This window comes from Rhododendron vialii, chromosome 1a (genome assembly GCF_030253575.1).
Source record: "Rhododendron vialii isolate Sample 1 chromosome 1a, ASM3025357v1".
Taxonomy (NCBI): domain Eukaryota; kingdom Viridiplantae; phylum Streptophyta; class Magnoliopsida; order Ericales; family Ericaceae; genus Rhododendron; species Rhododendron vialii.
The window spans coordinates 20,786,525-20,801,756 of NC_080557.1; the positions used below are offsets into that span (position 1 = coordinate 20,786,525).

The 15,232-nt window shown below is 36.2% G+C and overlaps 1 protein-coding gene across 1 annotated transcript; it reads right to left on the reverse strand.

Moving 5' to 3' along the window:
- Nucleotides 1–2,157: 2,157 nt before the first annotated feature.
- LOC131325360 (uncharacterized) lies at nt 2,158–3,831 on the reverse strand. Its single transcript, XM_058357574.1, has 2 exons — nt 3,407–3,831; nt 2,158–2,467 (listed from the first exon to the last, which is right to left on the reverse strand). The coding sequence occupies exons 1-2, from the start codon at nt 3,547–3,549 to the stop codon at nt 2,269–2,271; spliced, it is 342 nt and encodes a 113-aa protein (XP_058213557.1). The 5' UTR covers nt 3,550–3,831; the 3' UTR covers nt 2,158–2,268.
- Nucleotides 3,832–15,232: the final 11,401 nt, after the last annotated feature.

Genomic DNA, 15,232 nt, shown 5'->3' on the forward strand with positions numbered 1-15,232 from the left:
GTAGTAAGAGGACAGAAGGCTTCTCCATTCCTAACCCAGTTATCTTCCCAAATGTTGATAGACATCCCATCTCCAACTCTCCAATGGCATCCTTTTTTTAGAAGATCACAACCTTCCAAAATACTAGACCAAATCCACGACGGGGATGCGCCTTTCCTAGCCTCCATGGCTGAGGATGAAGGGAAGTAAGAGGATTTTAGGACCTGTGCCCAAAGAGCATTCGGCTCTTGCATCATTCGCCAAAAAGTTTTTGCTAAGAGAGCCAAGTTGTACGCCCTAAGATCATGGAATCCAAGCCCCCCCCCCCCCCCCCCCCCCCCCCCCCCCCCCCCCTTTCGGTTCAGTGAGGGCATCCCAACGAACCCAATGAATTTTGCTACCTCTTTCCGTCTCTCTCCACCAGAATTTTGCAATAGTGGAACTAATTTTCTTGCAAATTGCTAGAGGGAATTGAAACAGGTCATGGGGAAGGCGGGAATGGTAAATGCTACATTATTGATCAAAATTTCCTTGCCAGCAAGAGAGAGAATCACACCTTTCCACCCTTGAAGCTTGGCTAGAATCTTGTCCCTCACATAACCCAGAGTTTGTTGCTTTGATTTCCCCCGATTCATGGGCAAGCCAAGATACTTTGTAGCTTCCTTCATAATACCATACCCATTTCATCTAGGATATCTTTTTGCAAGTCGACAAGGGTGTTTGGAGAGAAGACTATCTCCGATTTCTGAAAGTTAATCTCTTCTCCAGAGGCATCCCCGAAGTCTCTAAGAATCTTCTTAATGGCCAGGCAATTTTTCAAAGAAGCTTCCAGGAATATGAGGGAGTCATCAGCGAACAGATGGTGGGAAAGCATGGGTCCTCTGTTCCTAACTCTCACTCCACCCAACTCCTTCTTGTCGACTGCATCCGAGATCATTGAGGAAAGGCAATCTGCTACCAAGAGAAAGACTGCATCCGAGATCATTGAGGAAAGGCAATCTGCTACCAAGAGAAAGAGGTACGGGGATAGGGGATCGCCTTGCCGGATTCCTCTTGAGGGCGTGAGATCAACTGCCTGTCCCCCATTTACCACCACAGAGAAGTTCACAGTCTTGATACAGAGCATCACCCACTCAATCCACTTCTCCCCGAACCCCAGTTTCCTCAAGAAAATTCAAGCGCACTCTATCAAAAGCTTTTCTTAGGTCCAACTCGAGAGCCATGAAGGACTTGGGGCCCCTCTTCTTGTGCTTAATGTAATGAAAGACTTCATGGGCAACGATGATGTTAATATCGTGAATTTGGCGGCCTTGGATGAAGGCAGATTGCTGCTGAGAAATAAGGGTAGGTAAAAAGGGTTTCAGACGGTTAGCAAGAATTTTTGAGATGATTTTGTAGGCAAAATTGCAAACGCTTATGGGACGGAATTGGGAGATAGCTTCAGGGTTTGGAATTTTTGGGATGAGGATGAGATTAGTGCGGTTGAGCTTGTCTAGGTTGGCTTTCCCTTAAAGAAGTCTTTCACCATATCCCCAACAGATTCCTTAACATGGTCCCAATATTTCTGGTAAAAAAGGCCTGGGAAACTGTCTGGCCCGGGCGCCTTGAGGGAGCCCAATTCAAACACAGCAGATTTAATCTCCTCATTACAAATACCCCTTTGGGGTGAGTAATCCCAGTGCCTAACACTATTTGAGGTCTCCAAAATGGAAACTCAAATTTCATTCTCTACATTTGAAGACTTTCCCACCAAATGGAGGAGATCCATCTCTGCTGCTTCTTCTTCTTTTTTTTTCGAAACCACCATTTAACCCTTTTTATTGTTACAGATCTGATTCTTATAAAATTTAGTGCCACTAAAAATATATAGGCAATACCTTTAAAATAAGTCCAAGAATGAATATGCTTAAATCAACTTAAAACTTAAAATTAAGCAAAAATGAATGATAATTTTAGAGAGAAATTTTAGACATGAAAATGGAGGGTTTGGAGTGGAGTTACTGAGTTAGTGCATGTGAATCGTTGCATTCTCTCTCTCTCTCTCTCTCTCTCTCTCTCTCTCTTCTGAGAGAGAGAGAGAGAGAGAGAGAGAGAGAGAGAGAGAGAGAGAGAGAGAGAGAGTAAAACACCACAAATTATCATCATGAAGTAGAGTAATTACTAAAGATAAATCATCCGCTTACAGAATCCAGATACGTAAACATGTGTCAAACATAAAAATTAAAGATAGAGTTCAGCACATTCATATAGGAGCATGTCATGCCACGGCCAGCAATGTATACGGTATAATCAAGCCTTCAAATTGGCCTTGCGATTGTATTTTTTGCACCAAACAGTGCGGCCGTCAATGCAATACTTGACCTTCTCTTCACCATTCAGTATCAGCGCTGGCACACATGAAAGTTTGAAAGTGATCTTTCCAAATAACGGGTAATCGGTATCCCTCGGTTGGTGTATATCGATCTTTTCCACGTACGCCCCGAATCCCCTGCATGTCCTTGCAATGTCAATAACAATAAAAATCGCTAATTAGCTATCCGAAATTAATATTTTGCATGAACCACTCTATGTGACATGAAAAATCTACATACAAATTAACAAAACTTTTCTACGTAAACATTACTTTTTCTTTGGGAACGGTGTCGTGTGAAGTACTAAAGTTTTGATATCCAAAATGAGATCGACTTGAAGGAATTAAATGGCAATGACTCAACTACCTCTACCACATCGACGAAAAAATTTGTTTGTTTAACAATACTCATATGATGATCGGTTTCATAGTTTTTTTGATCGGCAAAATTAAGAAATGTTTTTATCCAGAATACAAAGTACAAATAATGTCAATAGAATGTAACGGATATATATATTACTCTATGTCATGGGCCAGTATTTGTGCATCAAATTAGTTGCCTGTGTGCAGCCAAGTGCAACAAGTATTCGAAAGCTATGGTATTATAAAATAAAACTTCAAATACAATATGTCGCAAAATGATGTTGAAAAATTGAAGCGCTTCATTTCAGGAATTTCATCCCCGGAATATTATTATTCAAAAAGAATTTGGTCACGTAAAGAGTTCAAAATAATTTACGCCATGCTTGGAATATAGAAAGGCAGGAATGTGCATCAATGTCTATGCATTACTGTCCGAACATATACTTGTAAAACTAACAATCTTGAAATTTCACGAGAAACTTCGATACAATTAGTTGTAATCAATATTTATGCAAACGACTTGCGAAAAATTATCACAGTGGAATAATATCTATTTCACAATGATGTGGACGTGACATTTTTAAACCATATGTGTTCAACCGTAATTGACAACATATATAACTATTATAGTAATATATAAGAAAAGTGCAACGGAGAGGATGTATTATTCTCCTCTGAAAACATGAACAATTAATCAACTAGAACTACTCGTACCGTGCCATGAAAAAACGGTGAATTTGAAATTCGGAGAGTGGATAACCATTGGAGAAGGTCATGTAGAGTGACCGGTTTTCCACCGGGGATTCAACGGAAGGGTGCCATTCCTTTGCATTGGGGTTCAGTTTGAAAGCGGCCATTGGTTATGTACGTGAGAGAAATGTGAGTCTGCGTACTGTGTGTGTGTGTTTTGTGTGTGTGTGTGTAGAGAGAGAGAGGAGTCGAGTAGTGTGGCTGTGGTACTGGGGCAATTGGAAATGAGAATGCAGTAGTATATTTATAGGGAAATAGGGAAACGTTGTGACTGTTTTTGCTAAAGGGTGTTTAGGAATTCAGTGTATATATACTGTACGAGAATGGTCAGTTTGCGCGGGTGCAACGGTTGGAAATCATATAACAGTTATTGGCGGGAACAAAAACTACTCAACATAGAAACTCACGAGTTTCATTTCATTTATAGGACTTGTTTGGTTTTACTTTAAAGATATACTCGGGTTTTTTTTTTTTGGGCTAGGCAAAAAAGATTGTATTAATCTTTGAAAAGAAATACAAAGATTAAATGGATTTCGGGCACACCGACGAATAACACTACCCAAGAACTAACTCCCAAAGAAGACAAAGATGCCAACTGAAAGTTCCACAACAAAAAAACTGAAACACCCTAACAAACCAAACAACCCAAAAACCCTAAACAACCTAGCACTAGACAAACAAACATCCCGAATGAAACAACACCCCCCACCCCCCGGCCCAAAAAAAAAAAAAAAAAACCTCCAAACAATGGAATAAATTCCAAAGAAAGGGAAGCACCTTCCTCGTCCTCCAAAAAATCATCTTCCTCCAAATCGTCGAGGGCATTTGTAATGCCCCGATTTTTGGAAACGTTAATTAAAATAAATACAAATTCGATTCAACATTTATTTTAAATAAAATCAATAATTGAGTCATTACAATAATTAAATTTGAGTTTCAAATACAATTCTTCTAATCGAAAGGGAAAGGGGTGCTACGGTAAATCTATTCTACTTGATGTCCGACTTCTTCTTCGGTATTTTGCTCAGCTCTGAACTCCTCCGAGTATTAAAACTTCTCATGTTCGTCACCTAGGTCTGGCATAATATGCTAGGCTCACAAAAGTAACACCGTGAGCTTTTAAGCTCAGTAGCTAACTCCTACCCCTACGTCCCATACTTTAGCTAAAATAATATATAATTTTTGCAGAGTAAAACACAGAGATTTAACAATTCAACATATAAATAACAATTCAACAAAAGTGTCAATGTCTTTTTAGAGTCAACATAGCGTATCTTAATTCGTGTCATCATTTTATCAATATCGATATCACTTTCCATTTTATTTTCTCGAGCACTGGTTCCGCTAACCGTCTTTCGAATTCCATCGGGCTAATTTGTTCCTCCTAAAAGCACTGATTCCGCTAACCGTTTCTTTCAGATTCCATCGGGCTTTCAGTCTTATTCTTTTTCATTGGCTCTTTGCTTCGTTCGCTCCGATATAAGGAATAACGCCCCCAAGCGTAGGGCTTAATACGTCAATTGAAGCATAATAATCTGAAAGACCGGGATCGTACCCACGGGAATAATTAATAGGGCTTTGCTGGATTTGTAGATGTAAGCACGGGTTTTCGGCTTTTAGGCAGCCAACTTTGTTTTACGTTTGCGGTGGAAAGTAAAAAGGCTAAATTAAACAGGAATAAACTAGGATAAAAAGCAGGTTAGGTATAGGAATTACTAACACCCACGACTCGAGTTGAACTACATTTTTCACCCAATTACACGGTTTAAGATACTCAATTAAGGTTCCCAAACCGGAAAATAAGATGGTTCGATTACCAAGCTAGCTCTAGAATTTATTTAGCAAATGCCTCGTGCGATAGAGCTCCAAGCATCATGTGTGGTAAGTAGGCGATGCTCTTACCTACACATGATCAAGGAGGTTAACACCTTAGCAATTTGACAAATAAACCCGAACCCCGCATCGATTTTTGAACCAAAGATTTAGACTTCATTGGTGAAAAATATAATTTTTACTCGAGTCATGAGGTGCTAATCATTCCATGAGCTAACCTTGGAAAACTACTCACACATATCTATGAAGATAAGAGCAAGCAAAAATCTACTTAGCATAATTGAAATAACAACGCTAGAATTAAACGATAGATTGGAAGATTGTCTACAACTTTAATAAAGACTACAATAGCAAAAACTAATTAACTAAAGCAGAAAATTAAATTTAAAGTGCTGAAAAATGAAGAACAATGAAGAGCAATTCAAAAAACAAGTAAATTTAGGCTAGATCTAAATTATGCAATAAAAAAGTTGTTTGTACAAGTGACATCACTCCTATTTATATCTCCAAGATTCGCGCACGGAATATCCCACGAGATGCTTCAAAAATCCACCTCTGAGGCCCTCGGTACCGATGGCAAAGGCCATAAGTTGCTGATGAAAGGGCTTCGGTACCAATTGAAACTGATGCTTCCCATCGATGCCGACTGTTTTAGATTGAACCTTTAGGTACTTCGGTACTGATGGAAGGAGATTCCACCTATCAATGCTGAGCTGCTTACGTGCTACGCATTTTGTCCTTTTGTACCGATGGACAGAGATCTTGTCTACCGATGCCAATGGCCTATCTCCAGCACATGCCTCTTGCTCTATGCCTTGGCCTTTCTTGAGCCAACGGGTCACCTTCGGGTCCTTTTTGAACCTTGAATATCTTTGACAAGCTTTGAGCTTTAAAACTCCTGAATTTGAACGATTTCCTACAAAATGACACTAAAAATACCTTACAAGTAAAAGCACTTAAAATAACTAAATAAACGATTAAATTAAACTAATCTAGAAAATCAGCGCAGCCGACATTGCATTACCGGGTGCTTATCAGTTATCACTCTTTCACCACTTTCACGAGACACTAGTTCCGCTAACCTTCCTTTCAGATTCCATCGGGCTCCTAGGTCACACCGGAGCCATGATTCCGCTAACTATTCTTTCAGATTCCATCGGGTTCTCATGCTCACACATGCACAACCGAGCCATGATTCCGCTAACCATTCTTTCAGATTCCATCGGGTTCTCATGCTCACACAATTTTTTTTTTCTCATTTCCTTTCGTAATCATCTCTTGTGTCTCGTAAACATGCATCATTTCTCACGTTCACCAAAACTTAAGTCATATGATAATAAAATCTAATCTCCATGCCTTTCCTACTATCGATCACATAACGCAGCAACATGTAATATAGGAACAACAATTGGATTCAATTTCCATTAACTAAACTTTAAGTCGTGTTTTTCTTAAACCAAAAACAAATATCAGTACACTTGGCAAATTGAGGACATTTCCTTCATGCAAACAAAACTCATTTTCTTTTTAAGGTGAGTAGATAGAAAGTTTCTACCTTAGTATCATTTTTATGATAGTAACGGTATTCCACATTGAAATGCTAAAATTAATATATACAATTTAACATGCGATAACATAAAAGTCATAATTTCAACATATAACACATTAACATTATACTTAGGTGAGCAGGTATGAGGTTTTTACCGTTCTTCTTGGCGATAGTCAAGTACGGCATGTCGGTATGGGTGGCGAACAGAGTGACGGCTCATCAGGTTAATTCGATTCAGAAGAAAATAAATTCTTTTTCTAGAATCAAAATAACTTCTAAAATTCTTGGAGTTAGGAACTAAGACCATTCGGTCTTGTGGTGGTCCTAAAAACTAAATTTTTTTCCTTCTCCCCTTCCTCACTTTGCCGAACTCCCTCCCTCTCTCTCTCTCTGATAAACTTCAAGCAAAATGGTTAAGAATCGAAGAAGGAAAAAAAGGTGTGAGTAAAATGGAGAAGTGGCCTTGGTATTTATAGGCCAATGGAACCCCTCTATCTCTCGGCCAATCTCTCTCTGTAAAGCTCATAAAGCTGCACACTAGGGTAACATGGGGTAATAAATGTTGGGTAGGAGAAATCTATACAAATCCCATCTCTCTGAGGCCTGCTTCCCCCCCCCCCCCCCTCGGCCCCACACCTTATTTCCCCTATTACCCCTCCCCCCTCCCTTCTCCTGCTCTCCCCTTCGATCATTTACTTTCTTTTTTCTTTCTTTTTTTCTCTTTATTTTCTTTTGTTTCTTTTCGGCTAATTTTTTTTTTCTTTTTTTTTCTCTTTATTTCCTTTTATTTCCTTCCACTTTGAATCTTTGTTATTTTTTTATTTTTTAATTATTTTCTTTATTTGTTTCTTTTTCCATTTAGCTCCCTTCCTATTTTTTTTTTGGTTAACTCAAATTCTATTTTCAATTAAAATTGACTTTATACTCAATAAATTTATATTATTTTAATTAGTTAATTAATTAGTCTTAACAATGAATAATAAAAATAACTTATAATGAACAATAATAAATTGAAATAAAATTTCATTTTATTATAATTGAGTACATATTGTCAAAATATTAAAATACATAAAAACACAATAGGTAACCATGCTACTAATCAAACTATTATTTCTTACGTTTAAAAAATTTGTTCTTTCTTTCTTACACAATAGGTTCAAGTCTAATTCTAGGTTTTATAAAGTAATTGAGAGAAAAAAAAAGTGTTTCAATTGATCATGTTTATCCGATTGTTTTTTTCCCCTTTTTTTTCTTTATAGATTAGATTAAAAAATATAGTTACAAAAATAAATGTTCAAATTTTCAATCTGTTTGAACCGGTGCAAAGTTGTTACTTTTCTGATCATTTCATCCTAAATGGTTATAATAAATTTTTGGCTCCAAGGCCTTTCAATGGACACCCTAAGCGAGTCTTAAAACTAAATAATGAGTCTTAAGGTGTTTGTTGAAAGGCCTTGGAGCCAAAAATTTATTACGACCATTCATGATGAAATGATCAGAAAAATAACATCTTTGCACTGGTTCAAACGAATTGAAAATTGAAACACTTATTTTCGTAACTATATTTTTTAATCTATGAAGGACAAAAAAAGAAAAATAAAACAGTCGGATAAACATGATCAATTGAAACACTTTTTTTTCTCTCAATTACTTTATAAAGCCTAGAATTAGACTTGAACCTATTATTAAAGAGAAAAAAAATTCAAACTAGAAAAAAAGAAAAGGAAATAAAAATAAATAAAAAAAAACAAACCGGAAAGAAAAGGAAAAAAAGAAAAAGAAAAGAATCAAACTGTATAAAGAAAAAAAGAAAGAAAAGGGAGAGAGAGAGAGAAAGAGAGAGAGAGGGGGTAGTCTGGGAAAATGGGGGGGGGGGGGGGCGTGTCAGGGGGGAATAGCAATTTTCCATCTCTCTCTCTTTTGGTAATTCTCGCCCTCCCTCTCTCTCTCTCTCTCATAAATACATGCATGTAGGTACATTATGGCTATATAAATAGGATGCCATGAGTTGTCTGGACTTTCTCTATTTTTCTAGGCATACACTAGCTACCTATGATGAGATGATGTTTGTGTGTAAGAAACCCATGTGACCTTATCTCCTCCGTCTTCTTCTTTCTCCCCCCCGCCCCGCCTGCCAACGAAGCTAGCCTATTTGAATGAGATAAAGTTGGTTTTTCTTGCCCTCCAAGGATAGCATTGATGAGATGTAAGGGTAATAAATGCAATCTTATTCCATATACATACAAGGTTAAAAATGGATAAAAATTCACTCTCTCTCCTTTGCCGAAATTTTTAAAAACAATAGGGAGATTGGTTTAATTTAACAGTATAATTAATAAATAATTCAATACAATATTTAACTTTTTTTTTAAAAACTTGGGTAAAAAATCCGGGTCGTTACAGCATTGATCCTTTCCGCTATGCCTTCTTCCATTTCAATAAATTTCTTCAAAATAAAATTTCTCCCCCTTCTAAAATTAACTCCCAACGATGCGCCCAAATCCATTCTCCTATTGGCTCCTTAAAAAGCAAGGAGTTCCTGTTTCGAATGCCATCGGAAGATAAAGAAGAAGAGGGGATATACTCGTTTTACATGTTATTACTATGATAAATTGTAATTTGATGTGCCTCCTCCGAAAATGATAAACGGGTGAATTGTGAAGAAATGCATGGTTTATGCTTTTATTTGATGTGTGTGTGACTCTGTGTGTGTGTGTTTTTGGGGTAATTTTTTTTATTCTTTTTTTAAAATGAACCTAGAAGGCCAATAACAGAGAGAAACTAACAAATGAGAAACTTTTATTTCGTCTAAGGTTTTTTTTTTTTTCCATTATGGGTTGTGTGCTCTAATGCGCATGTGTGGGTGTGAGCAAAAGCGAGAGCGAGGATTTTTTAGCATCTTTTGAAAACATCACAGATTACTAAAATTCATGAGAGAGATAAATGAGAGCATGAGCGTAAAATGAAAAATTTTGAGAGCTAGCGAAAGTGGAGAGTCTTAGTGAAGAATAATCTTCTTCGTTTTTCATTTTGATGACAAAATCTTAGGCTATATACTATATAGGGTATATATTTTACTACAGCGGCGGAGCTAGGAATAAAGTTTCGGGGTGGCCATGAAAAAAAAATTCAACCCCGAGTACCTTTCTATTCCTTACTCAACAAATTAATAAGCGAAAAAACAACTACTAAAATATATATCCTTGCATTCCATAGTAAAAGAAAAAGAAAAAATATTTATTCCATACCGGTCATCTATCAAAATAAAAAAAAGAGTTGTCTGAAAATCTATCAAAGTGGAACCTACCATTCTTCAAATCTCAAAAATCATCTAAGATTAACTTTGAATTAATTTGATCACAATTTTGTTCTCGATGTATATAACTAAAGAATTTGAGAAAAACATCCTCTATTTTTGTTTCGAAGTCTGGTTTCGATAATCTTTATTATCGAAAAAAATTATCCTATCATTGCGGTAAAAACAAAAAGAGTAAACATAACTGTGATCACTCGGTAAAAAGGTGGTACATTGGGACTCGGCGCATATGCTAAGCCCCACTTTTTCTTAACAATTCAGAGGAATTCCGCGTGTCAGAATATATAATTTTATAAATTCATTGATAGTAGTGGTATGCAGAGATTTAGCATCTAGTTAACTACCAAATGATGAATTGCACTTTCCTCATGCAAGGAATTTCGGGCGCATTACTCTTAAAATACATTGAATTTTACAAATTACTAGGTCATTATCTGTCCTTATACAAAAATGACAATTTCAAAATAATACAAAAATTTATGTACATTTTATTTAACAAAAAACAACTCCAGAGCGACTCTGGTTTTGACACGGATTCCAAGCAACGTTGGCCTAGACTCTGTTCCAGGGGTCCCACCTGTATCAACTGCTTCACTGCAAAATTCTGCACGCTCTGACAAATTGATCGTCGAAGCAAATGATTTGCCTGGATACAAACATATTCTGAGTGATAATTTACCAAGTAGAAATCCTAAAATTCAATACCATAATATGCGGTTTCAACGAAATAACACAAAATTATACAATAATTATAGTACACAGTCACAAGTAGCATTTTATGAATTTCTTGTCTTTAAGTGAATTCTAGATTTCTCCACCATGAGAAATACTCCTCTCAAACAACCTTTGAACTATAGCAACTCTGCCGATTTACCCTCTCCTTGCTTGCTCAGCCTGGGGTCCCAAACGAATAAGACCAAACTACATGTCGGATCGAACTCGACTGTACCATCACAAGGAGCGAATGATAAACCAACCAATCGCAAGAAATGATACTTATACTCCGGTTTCAACCAATAGAAACACCCCCGAAAATTTCGGAAGATAAATCCAGCAGTGCCATATTTAGGGTTCGCGCGATATATCAAATCCACCGATATTAAACCACAATTGCCGATATCGTTACCCGTTCTTTCAGCAATCAACGGTCCTCAGCCACTTTGGCTATCTCTTGACCGTAACCATCACAATAATGACTACCAACATTTTACTTTCACTAAGTTTTAATGTCTAATCATTTATTTCAAATCTCGAGTTCCACCCAGTGTACCTATTGTCCAATTTCTATGTTCACATAGCAATTCTAATTACCATAATCCACGTAACAATCAACAGCATACAAAATTCACAAATACAATATTGCATGCATAAAGTCTGACATAACAATATTCTAATTTATTAAATATCAATTGATGAATAAGTCAAGATAAGTAAACGGCGGTTTGAATAAAATTATTATCTTAAAAGATAAAGTTTTTTTTTTGTTTTTCTTTTACCAAATTACTAATATCAACTTATATGGTACTCTCGAAATCATTTAATATATTTCTTTATTATCACAAAATAAATATTCAGTCAAACAATTAATTACTACACTTAAAATTAAGTCTATTTCTCACATTTAGAAATTATAAAACATTTCCACTATTTTTCTATTTAAGATATTATCTTTAGCTACCATATTATTATTCGTAGATTTTACAAACTAATTTTTATTTGAAAATACATATTACTAAATTTAGTATTTACTTAACTTTTTTTTTAACAAAGTACAATAAATGTTTAATATTAGATCTTTATAATGAGGTGATATGAGACTAATATTTTCAATAAAATATTTTGACATCATCTTATAAGTAGTAGCTATTTTTCTTTAGCGAGAACAAATATCTCCTCATTTACATTTTAAATCTAAATCCTTACGTATTTAATTATTAAATAATTACTACATGAACTACGATTATTCCGATAATTTATTAATCGCACAATTCTTCACCTACACATGAATTTCAACGCCACAACCCTAAAACTTTTTTTGATTTCACTCTGGTTAGGGTTAGGGCTGATCTGAAATTGAGGCTTTCACTCTGAAATTAGGGATTTCACTTTGATTAGGGTTATGCTTCCTTGCTTGCTTAGGTGCTTATATTTGCAGTAATTTTTGGGATTATTGTTAGTAACTTCAAGCAATTTTGATTTTCAGAGAGACCCACGGAGGATTTTGTACGAAACTTTGTATGAGCAAGTGCCTGGTAGCGAAATGACAGCTTTCTGGTAAGGACTTCAACCCTTTGGTAATTTTGTGTTTAATGCAAGATGTGAACCACCTTGACTTCACTATGGAACATTGTTTGTTTGAATTTATGTTTCTGTTGACTGTTCTAGTTGAAGTAAAACCCATGCTCAAGTATATCCCCAATATGACTGTAATTTCCATCTTCCGTTGGTGAAGGATGCTCTAGCCATAATTGACAAAATAAAACAGGAAAATGTTTCTTGAATCTATGGTTGAATCAATGATGAATGATTATGCCAGAGCTATTGTGTTCTATGTTGGAAATAGGGATTTTTTCTAAAATGGAATCACAAACAAAGGCATGAAATCAATTGTGCTATTTGTAGATGGATTATGGAAACACCAAATAAAAGGGTAATTAGAGCTATTTGTCTAGAATTTAATGTTCAACGTTGGAGGGTTTTTTTTGTAAGCTTTTTAAATGACATTTGCCTCTTCTCTGAATCAGTCCTCCAAATGATCCATGAGCACTTTTCTGTACTAGTGGTTCATATACTATTTCTCTCTTTCTTGGATGGGATATATTTTCTTCATTTGCGGTTGGCAGTTGATATATTGGCCTATGATGAATAATTGTCAAAGTCCGTGTATTGAAACATAAAATTTGGTAATTGTCAAGTTAATGAATGGTGAAGAATGTAATAGGAATGTTAAAGATAGAAGTTCGGCATACAGCATACTAGGTCCAGTTTGAAAACCAAAAGCTGGTAAATTACTGAAAACTTCTTTTCAAGTGCTGAATTGTGATATCAAAATAGCCTCTTGGGGAATCAATGATTCTGCATGGTATATTGGTAATGGAACTAAAGATTTGACTATAAATTGATAAACAGTCCAATTACAAAGTGATTGAGACATAAAGTTCAGTTTTGTTTGGTTTGGTTAGTCCAATTACGAAGCACGTCATTCAGAATCCCCTTCAAATGTCTAGCAAGATGGTAATTCCTGCAGCCTTTCAGAAGTCCCTCAGTTTTTAAAGCGTCCATATTTGTTTATCGACTGAAAATTCCAGCCGGTTGTTAATTTGTTTCCAAACAAATAGATGAAGTGCAATGAGGATAAACTTTTGCTGTAAAAGATGAACATATTTTGTGCTTTGAGACAGTTACACTACATTTGCTGGTTCTTTACTGTAACTTCTTTAATGCATGTGGTATGAGTTTGAAGGTGGTGAAAGAGTTGCCTCAAGTGCAAGAGAGAGAAGCAAGAGGGCGAAGATTGGGCAGTGGTGGGCATGGTGGCGGCGGGTGTGCCTCAACTGCGGGAGAGGGTGAAGAAGGTGAGCGTGGAATGCTATAAGATGGAAAGAGAAGAAGGTTTCTGCAACTACAAAGCAGTCAAGATGCGGAATGATTTGGTGGCAAAGAAGAGCAAGACGTCGGGCTAGGATAAAAGTTGAATACAATTGAATGCTAATTTGTCTTACGATTGAAAAGTTGAATACTGGAATGTAGCTTCTTCTTTTTTGTTTTGCAAATGAGGTTTATACCATTTGAGGAGAATGTATTCTTATTTATTTGGATATGAATGATATTTAGCATGAGAATGTACTCTTGTTGTGTTTGTCATGAATGGATAAGTTGGCAATGGATTTTAGCTTTGAATGTGGCTTGTGAATGGTAATTTAGAATGAGAAATGTCCGGCGTGGACTTGTGCGTAACATGATGTTTTCTTCTTGTTTTTGATGTACTGACTGAGACGCGAGACGTCGGGTTAGGACAAAAAACAGGGGAGATTCTGCCGAAATTTTTCAGAAACCCTCATTCATGTGCATCTTCTATGAACATAACTGTGATAAATTTTCATACATGAATTTTTTTCTCGTATTTGTACGAATTCAATTTATGGTGTTTTCAACAAAGTGATCATGTTGCTTTCTTAAGCAACTTCCAAAAAAATCATCTAAGAATCAGCCCAATTGTGGAACCATAAGTCAATGCCACTCAAGTCACAAGCTTTTCATTCAAACCTTTAACATAACAACCAGATGTTATAACATGATAAAAATATGACGCGATACAGCTATGACACGAACAAATACTCAAATAGCTTTTTCTTACATGCCAATACCAAGTCTTGCAAAAAAAAACATAGTTTGAGATCCCATTGGGCACTGGCTAGTAAATGGACACGACACACTACAGATACGACACGATACAAATACTAAAACACCAACAATCAAGTCAACTGAACTATTCTTCAGCATTATTCGGTGCATTCAGCATTTGAGTAAAACTTGGTGGTGGTCCTCCAACACATTGCCCTTGAGTCTCCAAAAAACTTGATTGCCCTCCTTCCCAAATTTGCCTACTTGTAATATTTGATTGCTCTCGCCAATCATGACTACCGAATGAGGTTGGCATGTTTGTTTGTGAACTTGGAAACGCATACATAAATTGGTTGAAGCCTGTTTCGGTTGGACAGAACTTGGAGAAAATTGGAAGATGCTTCCTCCTTGTGCCATATTCGGTAGCATATTATGGGGCAACATATTTGGCCACATTGATTGCCCCATGTAGCTTGGCTGACTCTGGCCAACAAGAAAAATGAGAATTAACAATAACTTTATCATGAAACAAAAACGTAAAAAGTTTAACAGGAAATACAAAAAAAAATTTACATTAACATTTACCACACTTTCTTGTGTCCCAATCTCCTGAAAAAAATAGTTGTTGTGTTCCAACCTCTCTTGTGTCCTAACCTCCTGAAAAAAAGTTTACAAGAAACATAAATATAAAAAGTTTATTGGAAATATGAAATTAGCAATACAAAAAAATTCTAAACTTTACATTAAC

Excerpts from the sequence above, each read along its gene's own strand:
- LOC131325360 (XM_058357574.1), bottom strand. The coding sequence starts at position 3,549 with ATGGCCGCTTTCAAACTGAACCCCAATGCAAAGGAATGGCACCCTTCC. Across the intron at positions 2,468-3,406 it reads CACCGTTTTTTCATGGCACG|GGGATTCGGGGCGTACGTGG; the intron begins GTACGAGTAGTT and ends AAGGACATGCAG.